The 23890-nt window shown below is 39.0% G+C and overlaps 1 protein-coding gene across 6 annotated transcripts in view; it reads right to left on the reverse strand.

Annotated features, from left to right (window-relative positions):
• WNK3 (WNK lysine deficient protein kinase 3) overlaps positions 1-23890 on the reverse strand; it is a 189016-nt gene that overhangs the window by 7515 nt on the left and 157611 nt on the right. For all 6 annotated transcript variants that reach the window (XM_019823858.1, XM_019823859.1, XM_019823860.3 and 3 more), the window contains exon 22: positions 1864-2066. In XM_019823858.1, coding sequence (XP_019679417.1) covers positions 1864-2066 — 203 coding nt within the window. The remainder of the gene's footprint in view (positions 1-1863; positions 2067-23890) is intronic.

Here is a 23890-nt window from a genome sequence, read left to right on the forward strand (position 1 = left end):
TGTTCAATCATCACCTTCTCAGGGAATCTTTCCTTGACTTCCCTTTACTAGACCAACTCTCTTATTATATGATATCCTGTATTATATAAGTCTGTTCATGTCTAACTGTCCCACTAGAGTGTAAGTTCCATGAGATAGGGCACATACTTGTTTTTGCTCATCAAACCCAGTGCCTAGTAGAGGGCTTGGCACAAAGTAAAGGGCCTGATATAATTGTGACAACATTTTCTAATAAGGCCACAGACCAGTAACAAGCAAGAACATTAGATAATGAGATGTGCTTTCCACACAAACATGTAATCAACTGAACTTAAAATACAAAAATAGTTATCTAGGCATCTTAGAGGTGTTACCTCATTTAATTCTCACAGTGATGTTGTAAGGCAGGTAGGTATTATCTCTGTTTTGAAGACATGAAAACTGAGGCACAGATGACTTGCCTATAGTCATATAACTAGTAAGTGACTGAGCTGACACTGGAACCCAATTCTGTCTGCTTAGAGACCTCTACCACTTTTGTTCATACTGCCATTTTCTACTCAATCTCCCTCCAAAAATCCTCCATTATACTGCAATAAACCACCCTCCTACTAGTCAACAAAAGCCTCCATTCACACAGTACTCAGAGGCTCTCTCACTGGCAGCACAAATGCATTTACGCCTTGAAGTTTGCCTCTAAAGGCTTCCAATTTTTACAATGGTGATACTATCTGTATATAAATCGGTGCCAGGAGTAAGATAAGTACACAGAGTCCCCACGCAGAAATACTGCTTACTAGTTTGGGAAATCTAGACTTTTGAAATTTTTATTCAAAATTAACACTAAATGTATTTTCAGGCTTTCTTTACCAAATTATATGCAATGACTACATACACACACATACATGTACACAAACACAACACACACACAAACACACACACACATATACACAAATATACATCTTGCAGTTATGAGGGTTCAGATTCTAAGCCTTGATTCACATTTTGATAGATTTACTCATTTTGAAAAAGTGATACTTTAAAAGTTCAAACAGAGAAGTAAAATGTAAAATGAGGCTCAAATTCCACCATCCAGTATATTGTTAACGGCTTCTCCTAGTTCTGTGTGTATATATAAATATCTAATGCACATAATTTTAAACAAATACTGTATATACTGTTCTATAAGCCTGCCTTCTTCCCACTCCAGAATGCATTGTGGACATCCTTCTATATCTCAACTGCATGTACATCTGACTAAGGCCATATGCAATTACTAGGAATCTCATCCATAAACTTAAGATGCCTTTTATAATATTCTAGCTTAAAGAGCTTTAAAATTATTTTTTCAAACTGAACAAATAAGATCACTGAATAGTTCTGAGAATATTGATATACAACATATGATAGCTTTCCCTCAAAACTCAAACTCTTCTTGTACCACAGGACTGAATTCACCCTCATTCCAGATGCTTTCTTTTTTGATACTTGATGGTTATATTTTTAGGTATAAGAGTCTAAAGCATGGGTCAGCAAGCTACAGCCTACCACTTCTTTTTGTAAATCAAGTTTTATTGGAACAAAGCCCTGTGCATTCATTTATATTTTATCTATGGTTGCTTTTGCCCGATGACAGAGTTGACTAGTTGCAACCACATGGCTTGAAAGTACTTACTAACTGGCTCCTTCCCAGAAAAAAATGTGCTGACCCCTGGTCTAAAAGATAATTTTCTCAAAGACAAAATGAATCTAGATAAGGATAAAAGTCACTATGTTGTCAAGTCACACCATTCTCTAATAGTGACTTTAAAAATAGACCTAAGGAAATCAATTTTTATGATTTTAGTTCTTAGAAATAAAGAGGAACGTGCCAAAACCACTTACTTCATATACTTTGTTCCAGTTTTCTGTCTCTAGTTTGTGTTGACTCTGTTTGAGTTGGTTTAAACTTGGCTTAATAAGAGAATTTCCAACTGTTTCCTTTGTCCAGTCATCCACCAGTTTATGTAAGTCATCTGTGAACATGCCTTTTTTACTAGCTGGAGATTGCTGGCATGATGCTATATTACTCTCCACACAGAGCGGATCTAGAAGAAATAACAGGAAAACCATAAAAAATAATTAAAACTGATAAATACTTTTCTTTGAGTAATAATGCAGTTGGTAGAACCTCACATATGGGCTACAGATAAGGTAACCAGACATTCAAGTTTATCTGGGACAGTCCTGGAGTAATTGTTAACAGTATGTATGCCTTTCACTCTCGAAAGTTTCCTCTTGTTGGATGGGAAATTATATGGTCACCTTGGTATAAAGTCAAATAAGCTACAAGTTATAAGTCAAATATAAAAATATTAGTATCAATTATAATCTTTACATCAGTTTTCCTCGGATAGATACTTAAAAGAGATAAAAAATAGACATGGAGGAGAGAGGCTTGAAGATGGCAGTGAAGGAGGACGCTGGGCTCACTGCGTCCTGCTGATCACTTAGATTCCACCCACATCTGCCTAAATAACCCAGAAAACCGCCAGAAGACTAGCAGAACGGACTCTCTGGAGCCAAGCGTAGACAAGAGGCCCACGGAAGAGGACGGGTCTGCCTCAATCCCGGTGCTGCAGGGCCCCTGCCGTAGCAGACCACCAAAGGCAAAGCGAGCTGAGCCTGCCACTCCTGCCACTGTGCACCTTGCGGATCCACCCTGGCTAATACACCAGATCCCACCGAAGCAGCACCACAAGCCTGGCAATGTACCAGTAGCCCAGACAGGGGCCACACCACTCCACAGGGAGACCTGCCCCTGGGAGAGGGGAAGATAAGCTACACACCAGTCTGACTGTGGCCCCAGCGGTGGGCTGGGGGCAGACATCAGGTCTGACTGCGGCCCTGTCCACCAACACAAGTTACTTCAGACAGCACAGGGGAAGAGCCCTGCAGTTCCCTGCCACTCCAGGGACTATCCAAACAAATTTTCTCCTCAAAAGAAACTCCAGTAAGTAGCGAAAGCTAACAAATTGATCAAAAACAATTTAAGCAATATAACAGAACAAGAATTTAAAAGAAGTCATAAAATTAATCGCTGGGCTTGAAAAAACTATAGAGGACAGCAGAGAATCTATTGCTACAGAGATCAAGGGACTAAGAAATATTCATGAGAAGCTAAAACTGCTATAAATTAGGTGCAAAATAAAATGGAGGCGAACACAGCCCAGATTGAAGAGGCAGAGAAGAGAATAGGTGATTTAGAAGATAAAATTATGGAAAAAGAGGAAGCTGAGAAAAAGAGATAAAAAAAATCCAGGAGTATGAGGGGAGAACTAGAGAATTAAATGATGCAATGAAATGTAATAATATACATATAATAGGGATTCCAGAGGAGGAAGAGAGAAAGGGGCTGAAGGTGTACTTGAAAAAAATCATAGCTAAGAACTTCCCTGAACTGGGGAAGGAAAAAGGCATTGAAATCCAAGAGGCACAGAGAACTCCCTTCAGACGAAACTTGAATCGATCTTCTGCATGACATATCATGGTGAAACTGGCAAAATACAAGGATAAAGAGAATTCTGAAAGCAGCTAAGGATAAACATGCTCTAACATATAAAGGGAGACTGATAAGACTAGTGATGGATCTATCTACTGAAACTTGGCAGGCCAGAAAGGAATGGCAGGAAATCTTCAATGTGACGAACAGAAAAAAATATGCAGCCGAGAATCCTTTACCCGAGAATCTAAATGTCTGTCATTTAGAATAGAAGGAGAGATAAAAGTCTTCCCAAACAAACAAAAACTGAAGGAATTCATCACCACTAAACCAGCACTACAAGAGATCCTAAGGGGGATTCTATGCGTGAAATGTTGCAAGTACCACAAAGTACCAGAGACATCACTATAAGCATGAAACCTACAGACATCACAATGACTCTAAACCTGTATCTTTCAATAATAACAGTGAATGTAAATGGACAAAATGCTCCAACCAAAAGACACAGGGTATCAGAATTGATAAAAAACAAACAAACAAACAAGACCCATCTATTTGCTGTCTACAAGAGACTCATTTTAGACCTGAGGACACCTTCAGATTGAAAGTGAGGGGATGGAGAACTATCTATCATGTTACTGGAAGTCAAAAGAAAGCTGGAGTAGCCATACTTATATCAGACAAACTAGACTTTAAATTCAAGGCTGTAACAAGAGATGAAGAAGGGCATTATATCATAATTACAGGGTCTATGCATCAGGAAGAGCTAACAATTATAAATGTCTATGAGCCACATATAGGAGCCCCCAAATATATAAAACAATTAGTCACAAACATAAGCAACCTTACTGATAAGACTGTAGTAATTGCAGGGGACTTTAATACTCCACTTACAACAATGGATGGATCATCTAGACACAGGATCAATAAAGAAAAAAGGGCCCTGAATGATACATTGGATCAGATGGACTTGACACATATATTTAGAAATCTGCATCCCAAAGCAACAGAATATACTTTCATCTCAAGTGCACATGGAACATTCTCCAAGATAGATCATATACTGGGTCACAAAACAGCCCTTCATAAGTATACAAGAATTGAGATCATACCATGCATACGTTCAGACCACAATGCTATGAAGCTTGAAATCAGTTCAGGAAAAAGTCTGGAAAACCTCCAATAGCATGGAGGTTAAAGAACACCCTACTAAAGAATGAATGGATCAACCAGGCAATTCAAGAAGAAATTAAAGAATTATGGAAACAAATGAAAATGAAAATACAACAATCCACACGTTTTGGGATGCAGCGAAAGCAGTCCTGAGAGGAAAATACATTGCAATGCAGGCCTATCTCAAGAAACAAGAAAAATCCCAAATACAAAAGCTAACAGCACACCTAAAGGAAGTAGAAGCAGAACAGCAAAGACACCCCAAACCCAGCAGAAGAAGACAAATAATAAAGATCAGAGCAGAAATAAACAATATAGAATCTAAAAAACAACTGTAGAGTAGATCAATGAAGCCAAAAGTTGGTTTTTTGAAAAAATAAACAAATATAATAAACTGCTAGCCAGGCTTCTCAAAAAGAAAAGGGAGAGGACACAAATAGATAAAATCGTGAATGAAAATGGAATTATTATAATCAATCCATCAGAAATACAAGCAATTATCAGGGAATACAATGAAAAATTATATGCCAACAAACTGGACAACCTGGAAGAAATGGACAAATTCCTAAACACCCACACACTTCCAAAACTCAAACAGGACGAAAGAGAAAGCTTGAACAGACCCATAACCAGCGAAGAAATTGAATCAGTCATCAAAAATCTCCCAACAAATAAGTGTCCAGGACCAGATGGCTTTCCAGGGGAATTCTACCAGACATTTAAAGCAGAGATAATACCTATCCTTCTCAAGCTATTCCAAAAAATAGAAAGGGAAGGAAAACTTCCAGACTTATTCTATGAAGCCAGCATTACTTTGATTCCTAAACCAGACAGAGACCCAGTAAAAAAAGAGAACTACAGGCCAATATCCCTGATGAATATGGATGCAAAAATTCTCAATAAGATACTAGCAAATTGAATTCAACAGCATATAAAAAGAATTATTCACCATGATCAAGTGGGATGCATTCCTGGGATGCAGGGCTGGTTCAACATTTGCAAATCAATCAATGTGATACATCACGTTAATAAAAGAAAAGAACCATATGATCCTGTCAATCGATGCAGAAAAGGCCTTTGACAAAATCCAGCACCCTTTCTTAATAAAAACCCTTGAGAAAGTCGGGATAGAAGGAACATACTTAAAGATCATAAAAGCCATTTATGAAAAGCCCACAGCTAATATCATCCTCAATGGGGTAAATGAGAGCTTTCTCCCTGAGATCAGGAACATGAAAGGGATGTCCACTCTCACCACTGTTGTTTAAAATAGTGTTGGAAGTTCTAGCATCAGCAATCAGACAACAAAAGGAAATCAAAGGCATCAAAATTGGCAAAGAAGAAATCAAGCTTTCACTTTTTGCAGATGACATGATATTATACATGGAAAATCCGATAGACTCCACCAAAAGTCTGTTAGAACTGATCCAGGAATTCAGCAAAGTCGCAGGATACAAAATCAATGTACAGAAATCAGTTGCATTCTTATACACTAATAATGAAGCAACAGAAAGACAAATAAAGAAACTGATCCCATTCACAATTGCACCAAGAAGCACAAAATACCGAGCAATAAACCTAACCAAAGATGCAAAAGATCTGTATGTTGAAAACTAGAGAAAGCTTATGAAGGAAATTGAAGAAAATATAAAGAAATGGAAAAACATTCTGTGCTCATGGATTGGAAGAATAAATATTGTTAAAATGTCAATATTACCCAAAGCTATCTACACATTCAATGCAATCCCAATCAAAATTGCACCAGCATTCTTCTCAAAGCTAGAACAAGCAATCCTAAAATTTGTATAGAACCACAAAAGGCCCTGAATAGCCAAAGTAATTTTGAAGAGGACCAAAGCAGGAGGCATCACAATTCCAGACTTTAGCCTCTACTACAAAGCTGTAATTATCAAGACAGCATGGTATTGCAAAAAAAACAGACACATAGACCAATGGAACAGAACAGAAACCCCAGAACTAGACCCACAAACGTATGGCCAACTAATCTTTGACAAAGCAGGAAAGAGTATCCAATGGAAAAAAGACAGTCTCTTTAACATATGGTGCTGGGAGAAATGGACAGCCACATGTAGAAGGATGAAACTAGACCACTTTGTTACACCATTCACAAAAATAAACTCAAAATGTATAAAGGACCTGAATGTGAGACAGGAAACCATCAAAACCCTAGAGGAGAAAGTAGGAAAAAAACCTCTCTGACCTCAGCCACAGCAATTTCTTACTTGATACATCCCCAAAGGCAAGGGAATTAAAAGCAAAAATGAACTATTGGGACCTCGTGAAGATAAAAAGCTTCTGCACAGCAAAGGAAACAATCCACAAAACTAAAAGGCAACCAATGGAATGAGAAAAGATATTTGCTAATGACACATCGGACAAAGGGCTAGTGTCCAAAATCTATAAAGAGCTCACCAAACTCCACACCTGAAAAACAAATAATCCAGTGAAGAAATGGGCAGAAAACATGAATAGACACTTCTCTAAAGAAGACATCCAGATGGCCAACAGGCACATGAAAAGATGCTCAACGTCGCTCCTCATCAGGGAAATATAAATCAAAACCACACTCAGATATCACCTCACGCCAGTCAGATTGGCTAAAATGAACACATCAGGAAATATAGATGCTGGCGAGGATGTGGAGAAACGGGAACCCTCTTGCACTGTTGGTGGGAATGCAAATTGGTGCAGCCACTCTGGAAAACAGTGTGGAGGTTCCTCAAAAAAATAAAAATAGACCTACCCTATGACCCAGCAATAGCACTGCTAGGAATTTACCCAAGGGATACAGGAGTGCTGATGCATAGGGGCACTTGTACCCCAATGTTTATAGCAGCACTCTCAACAATAGCCAAATTATGGAAAGAGCCTCAATGTCCATCAACTGACAAATGGATAAAGAAATTGTGGTTTATATACACAATGGAATACGTGGCAATGAGAAAGAATGAAATATGGCCTTTTGTAGCAACGCGGATGGAACTGGAGAGTGTTCTGCTAAGTGAAATAAGTCATACAGAGAAAGACAGATACCGTATGTTTTCACTCTTATGTGGATCCTGAGAAACTTAACAGAAGACAATGGGGAAGAAAGGAAAAAAAAGAGGTTAGAGAGGGAGAGAGCCAAAGCATAAGAGACTCTTAAAAACAGAACAAACTGAGGGTTGACGGGGGGTGGGAGGGAGTGGAGGGTGGGTGATGGGTATTGAGGAGGGCACCTTTTGGGATGAGCACTGGGTGTTGTATGGAAACCAATTTGACAATAAATTTCATATTTTTTTAAAAAAAATTTTTTTTCAACGTTTATTTATTTTTGGGACAGAGAGAGACAGAGCATGAACGGGGGAGGGGCAGAGAGAGAGGGAGACACAGAATCGGAAACAGGCTCCAGGCTCTGAGCCATCAGCCCAGAGCCTGACGCGGGGCTCGAACTCACGGACCGCGAGATCGTGACCTGGCTGAAGTCGGATGCTTAACCAACTGCGCCACCCAGGCGCCCCGACAATAAATTTCATATTTAAAAAAAAACATAGAATGTTAAAAGGGAAAATGACCTTAGAAGCCTAATCCAAACCACTTGTTTTATAATGGGCAAATGAAGCCCAGACAAAGTACAGTGATCTTGCAATTTATAACCAGCTGAATCAGGCCTCGAACACTTTAAGCATAGACAAGGATGCTCTCTGTTGTCAATATAGCATACTGACTTTCAACAAGCATCAGAAAACTAGAATCTCATTTAATTTTTTTTTTACCAATATTTTTGTTTGTTAATGATAAACAAATGGCAGAAACAAGAATGGAAATGGTATGTGAGCCTCATCAATTCTGGAGCATAAGATGTCCAAATAAATGAAATAAATCAATTACAGATACCTCTGTCAGCGAAAAGCTTCCTAATATGAACATCACACTATGTCTTTAAATTATTTAGTACTATTGTACACATTTGCTCAATCATTTTCATAGGAAAAATTCATAAAGTACCAATTCCTGTGATTTACAAGACAAAACTTACAGAGTGGGTTTAAAATGAATTTTAGGAAATAGAAGTGTGAAATTTAGGCAGAATAACATGTTCAGGGATTTTATTAAATAAGCATATGAAAATTTCTTGTACATTTGCTATAGTACTTTTATCATGAAAAAATATGGAAATGGCAGAAGATAATGCAAGAAGCCTCCACATTAACACTTTCAAAGTAATTTTCTTTATCATTTTTGAAACTTATAACAGTCCTATGATATAGGATCAGCAAGTATCATTCTATTTTTTGGATGAGAAGTATGGGATCCATAAGTTGAGGCTATATGCTGGGGCTAGAAATCAGGTATCCTGACAGGGCAGTGTGCCTTCCATTGCACCATACAACCCATAGAATACACTGAGAAATGAATGGGGAAATTGCTTAGTAAGGAAGAACATGATAATCTCGATGATTTCTTATACATAATCTGTGATTCTCTATGAACTCTGCACTACTGAAAGCTTAAATTCAAGGAGATTAAATATTAAATGAAAACATATTAATGAAAACTGCTTAAGAAGAGTTTAATGAATTGGGCCATATTTACATATACAAAAGAGTTTTAAAAAATCATGTTTACTAAATTTTGGGCAACCATGAGGTACCAAAATGACATACCAATTTTCTGGAATTACCTCCTTTTCTAAGACTTCAAACCCAAAGACAACAAGTCAGCCTATAATAAAGATATTTTTCCCTGTTATCCCTCTGCACATTCATTTGATTCTCTGTCAATTCCAGTGACGGAATAAATAGCACAACAATACTGGGGAAGACTTTGGAGCTGAAGCCTTTTTAGATTGTCTTCTTACCCTGGAAAAATGGAAGCAGATAGGAGTAAAATGGAGAAGACTGCCAGAAACATATATACATTAGTGCCTGCATTTTTGCCCTCCCAGCTTCTCTTAAGGAGTATTTTTGTGCCCTTCTGTTTCTGAAAAAAATTTGTTGCATAGAGCTAAGTTTGAATGTCATTCATTTAAGAACATTTCTGTACTAAGGGAAAGCCCAATGTCAGGATTCTTGTGTACAACTCTGATCTTGAACACTCAATTAGTGGTAATGATGGCTGCTGCACTAGTGGCACAACAGCCAACAAGTAAAAAATGATTAACAAACCAAACAGGTATTTATTTATTTATTTTAAATGTTTATTCATTTTTGAGAGAGAGAGAGAGAGAGAGAGAGAGAGAGAGAGAGAGAGAGAGAGAGAGAGAGAATGTGAGCAGGGAAGGGGCAGAGAGAGAGGGAGACACAGAACCCGAAGCAGGCTCCAGGCTCTGAGCTGTCAGCACAGAGCCCAATGTGGAGCTCTAACCCACGAACCATAAGATCATGACCTGAGCCAAAACTGGACACTTAACTGACTGACCCATCCAGGCGCCCCCAAACAGGTTTTTAAATGAAATAGGAAGTAAGGGCAAGATTCCTAAATAGGCAACATAAAGATATACACACACATACATTCCAAAAATTATCAAGAATAAAAAAATGTTATTTGAATGTTATCCAATGCCTAACTATGCTTTACACACAAAAGGACATTTATTGATTTCATTTCAGTATATCATATCATGCTATAAAAGACCACATTAATTTTTAAAATATTTATTCTTGAGAGAGAGAGAAGAGAAGAGAAGAGAGTATGAGTGGGGGAGGGGAAGATAGAGAGAGGGAGACAGAATCTGAAACAGGCTCCAGGCTCTGAGCTACTAGCACAGAGCCCAATGCGGGGCTCAGATTCATGAACCGTGAGATCACGACCTAAGCTGAAGTTGGACGCTTAACCAACTGAGCCACCCAGGTGTCCTTAAAAGACCATTGAATTTAAATTTCACAAACTAGAAAATACCTACATGAAAAGAAGTTCTGTACAAATAAATGTTTTAGCATTTATAAAAAAAAATTAACATTACTTATTAACATTACTTAATAACTTCAAAGCTGATCTTTAATATTCATTTCCTACTGATGAAATGAATAAAACCAGAGTATGGTCCCTGGTGCTCTTGTTTTGTATTTTCCCAAGGTGATGCTTCCATTCACATAGTTTTAGTGATCACCCAACTGTAAATGTTTCCATCTCTTATCTCAAACCTTGACCCCTCTTCAATCCAATTTAAAAACTAACTCCCAAATGTGCTTTTCCAAATGGATGTCAAGTTATTCAATTCAATACACCTAGAATCAAACCTATCATGGCCTTGGCATAACAGTTCATGTAAATTTCTGTGAAAGGTATTACATTTTCTCTGAACCACTCAGACTCAGAACCTTTGGATCTCCCCCTAAACATATATATATCCAGTTTATCACCACATCATGGTAATTCATCCTATACAAGATCTTTTGTCTATTTTAACTTCCACAGTTCTCTAAGCTCTTAATCACCTCATACATGGAATGCTATGATTACAGTGATCTAAATGGACTTGCTCCCTAGTTCTAGCCAATATACTCTTCACATTGCCACCAGATTAGTATCAGTTAAATGCTGTTTTCAGCATTTCACTCCTCTGCTCAAAAAACCCAGCCCCTCCTACTTTAATGGCTTCTTAATACTAACAACAGTGGGTATTTAACTTGTTTAGGTGGTGAAATTTTTGGTGGTAGTCATGGTTGTCTCTGCAGAACAAATATATTATGTTTTTCATTATCCTTAAACAAATATAACATCTCATTTATTAAGCTTAAATATATAATTATGTGTTAGATCAGATATAGGCTATCAAAGTGTAGCACAGACAAGGTATGGAGTTGCCAAAAGTTGTTTTTTTAAAGTATGTAAGAAAACCTTCTAATGTAAACCCTCCATTTCACCCAACTGTTATATTCTCTTTCTTGCAAATAAATCTTGCATTTTATCACTTGCATGTCTTTATATCATGCAGTTCTACCTATTGACAATCCTCTTCCCACTACACTTGACCAATTTTAATCTTGTCCATTTATCCTTCAAGACCAACTCAAATACTATATCCCACACGTAGCAGTCTCAGACCACTATCACCCTCTATGATCTTCCATTGCCTCTCCTCAACCCACTGCCGACACGCTTTCTAGTATTGGCAGGCAATGCAGAATAACAGTGAAGAACCAAGGTTTTGGGGTCAAACAGATTTGGATTCCCTCTGTTATGAACTGAGGTTTTAGGAAAGTTGTTTAATCTTATGAACTTTTCTTCTTGCCAAAAGAGACAGACATTAATTTCTACCTACCTTACAGTTGTTTTGAGGATTGAGATTATATAATGCAATTATGTTTCAGGGTTCCCAAGACTACTCACAGATTCAGTGATTCAGTCGAAGGTCTCACAGGACTCAGCATATAGTTGTATTCACAGCTAAGTTTATTACAGTGAAAAGATGCATGACAGAATCAACAAGGGAAAAGACACAGGAATGTAGAGAAATTACTGCACAGACTTCCTTATGCTCTCTTCCTATTATAAGGGGGCACACTTGAGCATGCTTTTTTTCTCTTAGCAATGAAAAATACAGCATGCCAAAGACATGAGAACTGAAATAACAGACAACTGCCAAAGACTGAGACGGACCACTGTGAGACCTACATGTGTGCCACAGAGGCAATGCAACTGAACTGACATTGGAACAAGAGACCACAGAAGATAGGCTAGAACTCAAGGAAAAAAATAACTGGGTCAATCACTTCGTATAAAAAAAATCTACATTCTAGATAGGATATTTAAAAGACACTAGAGTCTCATAACAGAATACTCAAAATGTCCAAAATAAAATCAAACATGATTTGGCATACACAGAACCAGGACAATTCCAACTCACATGGGAAAAGATAATCAACAGATACTATTCAGGATGATACAGATGTTGGAATTATCTAACAAAGGCTTTTAATTTTTTTCTATTTGTTTATTTTGGGAAGAGAGAGAGAGCAAGCAGGGGAAGGCCAGAGAGAGAGAGAGAGAAAGAGAGAGAGAGAGGAGGAGGAGAGGGACAGAGAATCCTAAAGCAGGCTCTGTGCTGACAGCAGTGAGCAAACCCAATGCGAGGCTTGAACTCACAAACCATGAGATCAGGACCTGAACAGAAGTTGGATGTTCAACAGACTGAGCCACCCAGGCGCCCCTCTAACAGACTTTTTAAAGCTGCAATGATAAAAATGCTCAAATAGCTCAAATCACAAAAACTGTTGAAACTAAGCAAAGTAGAAAGCCTCAGTAAAGAAATAGATAAAGAGGAGAACATACAGGAAATTTTAGAACCAAAAAATAAAATAATCAAAAAACAAAAACTCTCCTTGGATGGCAATAGCAAAAGGAAGATGACAGAAGACATTTCAATTTTAAGAGAGAAATAAGATTGAAAAACAAGCATGAACAGAAACTAAGAGACCTATGGGACAACAGCAAAACATCAAAAATTTATATCATCAGAGTCCCAGAAGCAAAGTGAAAAAAAGAGGTGATAAGAAAAAAGATATTTGAAGACATATAAACTGAAATTTGTTAATTTTGGCAAAAGACATAAACCTACAACATATTCAAGAAGCTCAGTGAACCCCAAACAGGATAAAACACAAAGAAACTCCTGTCTAAACACATTATAATTGCTAAAACTGAAACTGAAAAAGTGCTGAAAAATAAGAAGGGAAAAATTCTTAAAGCAACCAGAGCAACACAATACATTTCATACAGGAAAACAATGATCCAAATATCTATAGATTTCTCATCATAAATCATGGAAGCCAAAAGTAAGTGGCACAGTATTTTTTAAATGCTAAAAGACAGAACTGTCAACTCAGAATTCTATATGCAATAAAAATATCCTTCAGGAATTAAGGTGAAAAAAGACATTCTCAGATAAAAAAAAAATTAAGAGTATTAGTCACCAGCAGACCTGTTCTAACTAAAGGAAATTCTTCGAACAGAGGGAGATTATAGTAGTGGGAAACATGAAAGAGTAGGAATGAAGGGAGACCAACAAAATGGTAGATAAGAGAATAAGTACATTCTTCTTTAGAATTCTGAAACTCAAGCAAAACTGAATTATAACACTGTGTGATGGAGTTTACCATATATGTAGATATAGTACATAAGACAATTATAAAGAAGGAAGAGACCTTTATGGATATAAGGTTTCTACATTCCTTTGGACAAATCCACAATTACAGTTGGAGTCTCTTACACTCTTCTCTCAGTAAACAATAGAAGTAGTGGACAGCAAATGAGCAAGGATACAGAATAATCGAACAATACCTAATTCAAACATCTAGATCTGACATTTAGAGAACACTCTACTCAAAAACAGGGTTATACATTATTTTCAATTGCACATAAAACATTCACCAAAATAGACCATATCCTGGGTCATAAAACCAACCTTAAGAAATTAAGAGGAATCAAAATGATTGGAAATATATTTTCTGGTCATAATGAAAGTAAAGTACAAATGAGTAACAAAGGGATAACAATAAAATCTCAAAACACTTGGAAACTAAACATCATATTACCAAAATAAACTATGGAACAAAAAGGAACTCTCAAGGCAAATCAAAAAAATTTGGAACTGAAAAAAATAACCCAAAATACAACATCGAAACCTAGGGAATGCTAGAGAACAAAGAGTAAACCTCACTGTGTACAAATTATTAAAAAATCACTTAGGAGGTCAGAGGATTGCAGAATGTGACAAAAGACTCTAATCATTACAATGTATAAAGGAACCTACCATAATGGAGTAGAGAAATAAGTGCTGACCTACATAACTTTGGAAATGAGTGACACCTACAATGTCAAAGGCAAATGAAACTGCACACCAGCACTGTATTGTAGTTGATACATGTGTTTCCCACTGGGGTATAAGTTCGCAATTCTGAAACCACGATACCTTATACTGGAATTGAAGAATTAAGTAAATGGATGGAGGATGGTGGGAGCCAGGTTTCTCACTTTTGGAGTGGGAGGTTACAGACAAACAAGGAGAGAAGGCTATAATGATCCATGTGGTAATGGATTCAACTTAGAGATAGCAATATGAATGCATGTTTACCTTACTATGGATACAGATGTTTACATATGGAAATATTCATAGATATGGATATATGTCAGTTAGTATGCATACATGTATTTCCTTATCTGTCAGCAGAGAAAACTTAAAAGCAATGATACCACAGTAGCAATTATAATGCATACCAGGCACCCAGATCTTGGTTTCTAGTCTATTCTCCAATAAAAGGAATTACAATTCCTTTTAGGAATGGTGGCTTTTAAGACTGGCGCAGGAAATATACAAAATTAGCCTCTTCTGGTGCCAGTAAACAAAGAAGCCTTCAAAAACAAAATTCTACAAAATAACTGACTAGTACTCCTCAAAACTTTCAGTCATCAAAAACAAGGAAGTTCTGAGAACCTGTTAGAACCAAGAAAAGCCTAAGGGGGCATGAACATTAAATATAACATAATATCCTGGATGGGATCTTGGGACAGAAGAAAGATAAGGTCAAAATTAAGGAGATCAGAGTAAAATATGGACTATAGTTAATGATAATGTATCAAGATTGGTTTATTAGTTGTGACAAGTGTACCATACTAATGTAAGATGTTAGTAATTGGGGAAACTGGGTGTGGGGTACTCTCAGTACTATCTTAGGAAACTACTCTCTGTACTATCTTAATAATTTTTCTGCAAATCTAAAACTTCCCCCACGAATAAAGCTTAGTTTTAAAAAATCATAGTAGATGTAGCCAAAGTGGTACTTTTAGGAAAGTTTATAGCATTAAATGCTTGTATTAAAAAAATGAAAGAGTTTTTTATTTTTGAGAGGATAGCGGGAAGATGGCGGCTTAGGAGGACGCTGGGCTCACCGCACGTCCTGCTGCTCACTTAGATTCCACCTACACCTGCCTAAATAACCCAGAAAACCGCCAGAGGATTAGCAGAATGGATCGCCGGAGCCAAGCGCAGACGAGAGGCCCACGGAAGAGGGTAGGAAGGGCGGCGAGGCGGTGCCCGCTCCACGGACTGGCGGGAGGGAGCCGGGGTGGAGGGGCGGCTCGCCGGCCAAGCAGAGCCCCCGAGTCTGGCTGGCAAAAGTGGAGGGGCCTGACGGACTGTGTTCCGACAGCAAGCGCGACTTAGCGTCTGGGAGGTCATAAGTTAACAGCTCTGCTCGGAAAGCGGGAAGGCTGGAGGACAAAGGGAGGGAGAGCTGCTGAGCCCCCTGACAACAGAGCTCAGTTTGGTGGGGAACAAAGGCGCTCGCCAGCGCCATCTCCCCCGCCCATCCCCCAGCCAAAATCCCAAAGAGAACCAGTTCCTGCCAGGGAACTTGCTCGCTCCGCGCAAACACCCAACTCTGTGCTTCTGCGGAGCCAAACCTCCGGCAGCGGATCTGACTCCCTCCCGCTGCCACAGGGCCCCTCCTGAAGTGGATCACCTAAGGAGAAGCGAGCTAAGCCTGCCCCTCCTGCCCCCATGCACCTTGCCTACCCACCCCAGCTAATACACCAGATCCCCAGCATCACAAGCCTGGCAGTGTGCAAGTAGCCCAGACAGGCCACACCACCCCACAGTGAATCCCGCCCCTAGGAGAGGGGAAGAGAAGGCACACACCGGTCTGACTGTGGCCCCAGCGGTGGGCTGGGGGCAGACATCAGGTCAGACTGCGGCCCCGCCCACCAACTCCAGTTATACACCACAGCACAGGGGAAGTGCCCTGCAGGTCCTCACCACGCCAGGGACTATCCAAAATGACCAAGCGGAAGAATTCCCCTCAGAAGAATCTCCAGGAAATAACAACAGCTAATGAGCTGATCAAAAAGGATTTAAATAATATAACAGAAAGTGAATTTAGAATAATAGTCATAAAATTAATCGCTGGGCTTGAAAACAGTATACAGGACAGCAGAGAATCTCTTGCTACAGAGATCGAGGGACTAAGGAACAGTCACGAGGAGCTGAAAAACGCTTTAAACGAAATGCATAACAAAATGGAAACCAACACAGCTCGGCTTGAAGAGGCAGAGGAGAGAATAGGTGAACTGGAAGATAAAGTTATGGAAAAAGAGGAAGCTGAGAAAAAGAGAGATAAAAAAATCCAGGAGTATGAGGGGAAAATTAGAGAACTAAGTGATACACTAAAAAGAAATAATATACGCATAATTGGTATCCCAGAGGAGGAAGAGAGAGGGAAAGGTGCTGAAGGGGTACTTGAAGAAATAATAGCTGAGAACTTCCCTGAACTGGGGAAGGAAAAAGGTATTGAAATCCAAGAGGCACAGAGAACTCCCTTCAGACGGAACTTGAATCGATCTTCTGCACGACATATCATAGTGAAACTGGCAAAATACAAGAATAAAGAGAAAATTCTGAAAGCAGCAAGGGGTAAACGTGCTCTCACATATAAAGGGAGACCTATAAGACTCGTGACTGATCTCTCTTTTGAAACTTGGCAGGCCAGAAAGAATTGGCACGAGATTTTCAGGGTGCTAGACAGAAAAAATATGCAGCCGAGAATCCTTTATCCAGCAAGTGTGTCATTTAGAATAGAAGGAGAGATAAAGGTCTTCCCAAACAAACAAAAACTGAAGGAATTTGTCACCACTAAACCAGCCCTACAAGAGATCCTAAGGGGGACCCTGTGAGACAAAGTCCCAGAGACATCACTACAAGCATAAAACATACAGACATCACAATGACTCTAAACCCGTATCTTTCTATAATAACACTGAATGTAAATGGATTAAATGCGCCAACCAAAAGACAGAGGGTATCAGAATGGATAAAAAAACAAGACCCATCTATTTTCTGTCTACAAGAGACTCATTTTAGACCTGAGGACACCTTTAGATTGAGAGTGAGGGGATGGAGAACTATTTATCATGCTACTGGAAGCCAAAAGAAAGCTGGAGTAGCCATACTTATATCAGACAAACTAGACTTTCAATTTAAGGCTGTAACAAGAGATGAAGAAGGACATTATATAATAGTTACAGGGTCTATCCATCAGGAAGAGTTAACAATTATAAATGTCTATGAGCCGAATACCGGAGCCCCCAAATATATAAAACAATTACTCATAAACATAAGCAACCTTATTGATAAGAATGTGGTCATTGCAGGGGACTTTAACACCCCACTTACAGAAATGGATAGATCATCTAGACACACGGTCAATAAAGAAACAAGGGCCCTGAATGAGACATTGGATCAGATGGACTTGACAGATCTATTTAGAAGTCTACATCCCAAAGCAACAGAATATACTTTCTTCTCGAGTGCACATGGAACATTCTCCAAGATAGATCATATACTGGGTCACAAAACAGCCCTTCATAAGTTTACAAGAATTGAAATTATACCATGCATACTTTCAGACCACAATGCTGTGAAGCTTGAAATCAACCACAGGAAAAAGTCTGGAAAACCTCCAAAAGCATGGAGGTTAAAGAACACCCTACTAACGAATGAGTGGGTCAACCAGGCAATTAGAGTAGAAATTAAAAAATATATGGAAACAAACGAAAATGAAAATACAACAATCCAAACGCTTTGGGACGCAGCGAAGGCAGTCCTGAGAGGAAAATACATTGCAATCCAGGCCTATCTCAAGAAACAAGAAAAATCCCAAATACAAAATCTAACAGCACACCTAAAGGAACTAGAAGCAGAACAGCAAAGGCAGCCTAAACCCAGCAGAAGAAGAGAAATAATAAAGATCAGAGCAGTAATCAACAATATAGAATCTAAAAAAACTGTAGAGCAGATCAACGAAACCAAGAGTTGTTTTTTTGAAAAAATAAACAAAATTGACAAACCTCTAGCCAGGCTTCTCAAAAAGAAAAGGGAGATGACCCAAATAGATAAAATCATGAATGAAAATGGAATTATTACAACCAATCCCTCAGAGATACAAACAATTATCAGGGAATACTATGAAAAATTATATGCCAACAAATTGGACAACCTGGAAGAAATGGACAAATTCCTGAACACCCACAGTCTTCCAAAACTCAATCAGGAGGAAAGAGAAAGCTTGAACAGACCCATAACCAGCGAAGAAATTGAATCGGTTATCAAAAATTTCCCAACAAATAAGAGTCCAGGACCAGATGGCTTCCCAGGGTAGTTCTACCAGACGTTTAAAGCAGAGATAATACCTATCCTTCTCAAGCTATTCCAAGAAATAGAAAGGGAAGGAAAACTTCCAGACTCATTCTATGAAGCCAGTATTACTTTGATTCCTAAACCAGACAGAGACCCAGTAAAAAAAGAGAACTACAGGCCAATATCCCTGATGAATATGGATGCAAAAATTCTCAATAAGATACTAACAAATCTAATTCAACAGCATATAAAAAGAATTATTCACCATGATCAAGTGGGATTCATTCCTGGGATGCAGGGCTGGTTCAACATTCGCAAATCAATCAACGTGATACATCACATTAACAAAAAAAAAAGAGAAGAACCATATGATCCTGTCAATCGATGCAGAAAAGGCCTTTGACAAAATCCAGCACCCTTTCTTAATAAAAACCCTTGAGAAAGTCGGGATAGAAGGAACATACTTAAACATCATAAAAGCCATTTATGAAAAGCCCACAGCTAACATCATCCTCAACGGGGAAAAACTGAGAGCTTTTTCCCTGAGATCAGGAACACGACAAGGATGCCCCCTCTCACCGCTGCTGTTTAACATAGTGCTGGAAGTTCTAGCATCGGCAATCAGACAACAAAAGGAAATCAAAGGCATCAAAATTGGCAAAGATGAAGTCAAGCTTTCGCTTTTTGCAGATGACATGATATTATACATGGAAAATCCGATAGACTCCACCAAAAGTCTGCTAGAACTGATACATGAATTCAGCAAAGTTGCAGGATACAAAATCAATGTACAGAAATCAGTTGCATTCTTATACACTAACAATGAAGCAACAGAAAGACAAATAAAGAAACTGATCCCATTCACAATTGCACCAAGAAGCATAAAATACCTAAGAATAAATCTAACCAAAGATGTAAAGGATCTGTATGCTGAAAACTATAGAAAGCTTATGAAGGAAATTGAAGAAGATTTAAAGAAATGGAAAGACATTCCCTGCTCATGGATTGGAAAAATAAATATTGTTAAAATGTCAATACTACCCAAAGCTATCTACACATTCAATGCAATCCCAATCCAAATTGCACCAGCATTCTTCTCGAAACTAGAACAAGCAATCCTAAAATTCATATGGAACCACAAAAGGCCCCGAATAGCCAAAGGAATTTTGAACAAGAAGACCAAAGCAGGAGGCATCACAATCCCAGACTTTAGCCTCTACTACAAAGCTGTCATCATCAAGACAGCATGGTGTTGGCACAAAAACAGACACATAGACCAATGGAATAGAATAGAAACCCCAGAACTAGACCCACAATCGTATGGCCAACTCATCTTTGACAAAGCAGGAAAGAACATCCAATGGAAAAAAGACAGCCTCTTTAACAAATGGTGCTGGGAGAACTGGACAGCAACATGCAGAAGGTTGAAACTAGACCACTTTCTCACACCATTCACAAAAATAAACTCCAAATGGATAAAGGACCTAAATGTGAGACAGGAAACCATCAAAACCTTAGAGGAGAAAGCAGGAAAAGACCTCTCTGACCTCAGCCGTAGCAATCTCTTACTCGACACATCCCCAAAGGCAAGGGAATTAAAAGCAAAAGTGAATTACTGGGACCTTATGAAGATAAAAAGCTTCTGCACAGCAAAGGAAACAACCAACAAAACTAAAAGGCAACCAACGGAATATGGAAAAGATATTCACAAATGACATATCGGACAAAGGGCTAGTGTCCAAAATCTATAAAGAGCTCACCAAACTCCACACCCGAAAAACAAATAACCCAGTGAAGAAATGGGCAGAAAACATGAATAGACACTTTTCTAAAGAAGACATCCGGATGGCCAACAGGCACATGAAAAGATGTTCAGCGTCACTCCTTATCAGGGAAATACAAATCAAAACCACACTCAGGTATCACCTCACGCCAGTCAGAGTGGCCAAAATGAACAAATCAGGAGACTATAGATGCTGGAGAGGATGTGGAGAAACGGGAACCCTCTTGCACTGTTGGTGGGAATGCAAATTGGTGCAGCCACTCTGGAAAGCAGTGTGGAGGTTCCTCAGAAAATTAAAAATAGACCTACCCTATGACCCAGCAATAGCACTGCTAGGAATTTATCCAAGGGATACAGGAGTACTGATGCATAGGGCCACTTGTACCCCAATGTTCATAGCAGCACTCTCAACAATAGCCAAATTATGGAAAGAGCCTAAATGTCCATCAACTGATGAATGGAGAAAGAAATTGTGGTTTATATACACAATGGAATACTACGTGGCAATGAGAAAAAATGAAATATGGCCTTTTGTAGCATGGATGGAACTGGAGAGTGTGATGCTAAGTGAAATAAACCATACAGAGAAAGACAGATACCATATGGTTTCACTCTTATGTGGATCCTGAGAAACTTAACAGGAACCCATGGGGGAGGGGAAGGAAAAAAATAAAAGAGGTTAGAGTGGGAGAGAGCCAAAGCATAAGAGACTGTTAAAAACTGAGAACAAACTGAGGGTTGATGGGGGGTGGGAGGGAGGAGAGGGTGGGTGATGGGTATTGAGGAGGGCACCTTTTGGGATGAGCACTGGGTGTTGTATGGAAACCAATTTGTCAATAAATTTCATATAAAAAAAAATGAAAGAGGTCTCACACATCAATGATCTTAGCTTCCATTTAAAGAAACTAGAGAAAGGGCAAAATAAAAACAAAGCATGTGTAAAAGGAAGAAAATAATGAAGAGCAGAAATCAATGAAATTTAAAACAGGAAAACAATAGAAAAAAACAATAAAAGCAAACACTGGCTTTCTTTGAAAAGATCAATAAAATTGATAAACCTCTGTCAAGACAACAAAGAAAAAAAAGGGAAGATACAAATTACAAATTCCAGAAATAGGTGATGTCACTACAGGTTCCCAAGACATTAAAAAGATAATAATAAACAATTATAAATGAAACAGCGGACCTATGCCGGCCGACTGCATCTTGCTCTGTGTCCTCCACCTTGACCACGCCTCCTCCCCTTGAGTAACCTCCCGCTCACCCGGTCAAACTTCCGGATCAAAACGGGCCTGGCGACCTGTGTAACAGGACTTTGACCCTTCCCTAGCCAATCGGCCGAGGCCACGACCCTTCCCCAGCCAATCAGCCGAGGCCATGACCCTTCTCCAGCCAATTGGCTGAGGCCACAGCCATTACCTCACCAACTGCCCCTAGACCCCAATAAAACCTTTGTGCTTTTGAAACTTGCTCTCTCTCCCTGGTATCTCACCGCTGCGTCGGTGCAGGTAGGGGATTGAGCTCGAGCTAGCTCAAATAAAGGCTCTTTTGCTTTTGCATTGGACTCGGCTCCCAGGTGGTCTTTGGGGATCACGAATTCTGGGCATAACAATAAACACAACAACTTAGATGAAATGGACCAAGCCTCAAAAACCACAAACTACCAAAACTTACTCAACAGGAAATGTATAACGTGAATAAATCTTGTAACTACTATTAAACAATTTGAATTTGTAGTGAAAAAGTTCCCAAAATAGAAATCTCTGAACCCAAGTGGTTTCATTGAAAAATTCTTCCAGACAGTTAAAGAAGAAATAGTACTAATTCAACACAAGTTCTTTCAGATAATAGAAAAAGAGGGAGGAGAAAGACTTCAAAAATGCAGAATAAGGGCCTAGGTGAACTTGCTCTTACAACAATAAAAATATGGGCAAAACAACTCAAACCAACTATTTCAGAACTCTGACAATTATCCAGAGACACAGAATGAAATAAAAATCATTTATTCAAGACAAACTAATGAGATCTGTGACATTTTAACTTGTGGTAATTCCCCTCCCGGCTTCCCTCCCAGCTCAGTGTTGGGATAGCTAAAGGCCAGCAGCATTGCAGACAATAGAGATCAGACCTCTTTTTGAGTTCCCTTAAAAGTACCATCCCCAGAGCACAGTCATCTGAACTTGCAACAACCCAGAAAAATCTCTATTCTTAGAGTGTGGTAGATATTTGGTTTCACTTAGGCTCAGGTCAGCCCAGGCAGGCTGGGTCTGGGGAGTAGGGAGGGTAAGGAGCTACCTCCAGGGCATTACTGAAACAATAGGAAAGCACTGGCAACAACTCAGATGCAGTGATTCAGTTGGGGCAAACAAGAATCTGGCCTAGAATTAAAAAAGAATTCTAGGGCAATTAGATGACCATAGGAAACTTTTAAAACCTCTGGCATATTCCTGGGAATATAAATGTCTGGCAAGCCAGGAAAGACCTAAGAAAGGAAAAAGTACCAATCACTCAATTCTGGCTGCACTTCAGTTCCTGGACAAGCAGGAAAGAAATTCAAAAGTTTTCTTGTAAAGTAAAGCTAGAAAGTGTGCGCCTTCCCACAGAGATTCCCTTGGCAAAAATATCCAGATGAGTCATTTAATGAAATCTTCTGGCCAATCATTGGCTCACCACTAAATGTACTGACCCAGGTATGAACCTTAGCATGCCAGGCTTAAAAATAAAAACAAAGTTTTTAAATTCATTTTATTTATTTTTAAGTTTACTTATTTATTCTGAGAAGAGAGCACACGGAAGCAGGGGAGGGGCAGAGAGAGAAGGAGGTAGAAAATCCCAAGCAGGCTCTGAGCAATCAGCGCAGAGTCAGATGTGGGGCTCAACTTCACAAACCCTGAGATCATGAACTAAACTGAAATCAAGAGTCAGATGCTTAACCAACTGAGCCACCCAGGCACCCCAAAACAAAATTAAAAAAAATTTTTTTAATGTTTATTTATTTTTGAGAGAGAGACAGAGTGTGAGCGGGGGAAGGGCAGAGAGAGAGGGAGACACAGAATCTGAAGCAGGCTCCAGGCTCTGAGCTGTCAGCACAGAGCCTGATGTGGGGCTCGAACTTGCAAATGTGAGATCGTGACCTCAGTTGGATGCTTAACTGACTGAGGCACCCAGGTGCCCCCCAAAACAAATTTTTTTTAAGTTGTAAAGAACTCAATGGCCTACACTGCAGGGAATATAGAGTAGTGTTGGAAAATCACTAAATGAATACCAATACCAAGAAAATACCAGAACAATAATAAACAAAATACAATAGACCTTGGTGGGGAAGAGGATGGAAGAATCT

This window comes from Felis catus, chromosome X (genome assembly GCF_018350175.1).
Source record: "Felis catus isolate Fca126 chromosome X, F.catus_Fca126_mat1.0, whole genome shotgun sequence".
NCBI classification, from domain to species: domain Eukaryota; kingdom Metazoa; phylum Chordata; class Mammalia; order Carnivora; family Felidae; genus Felis; species Felis catus.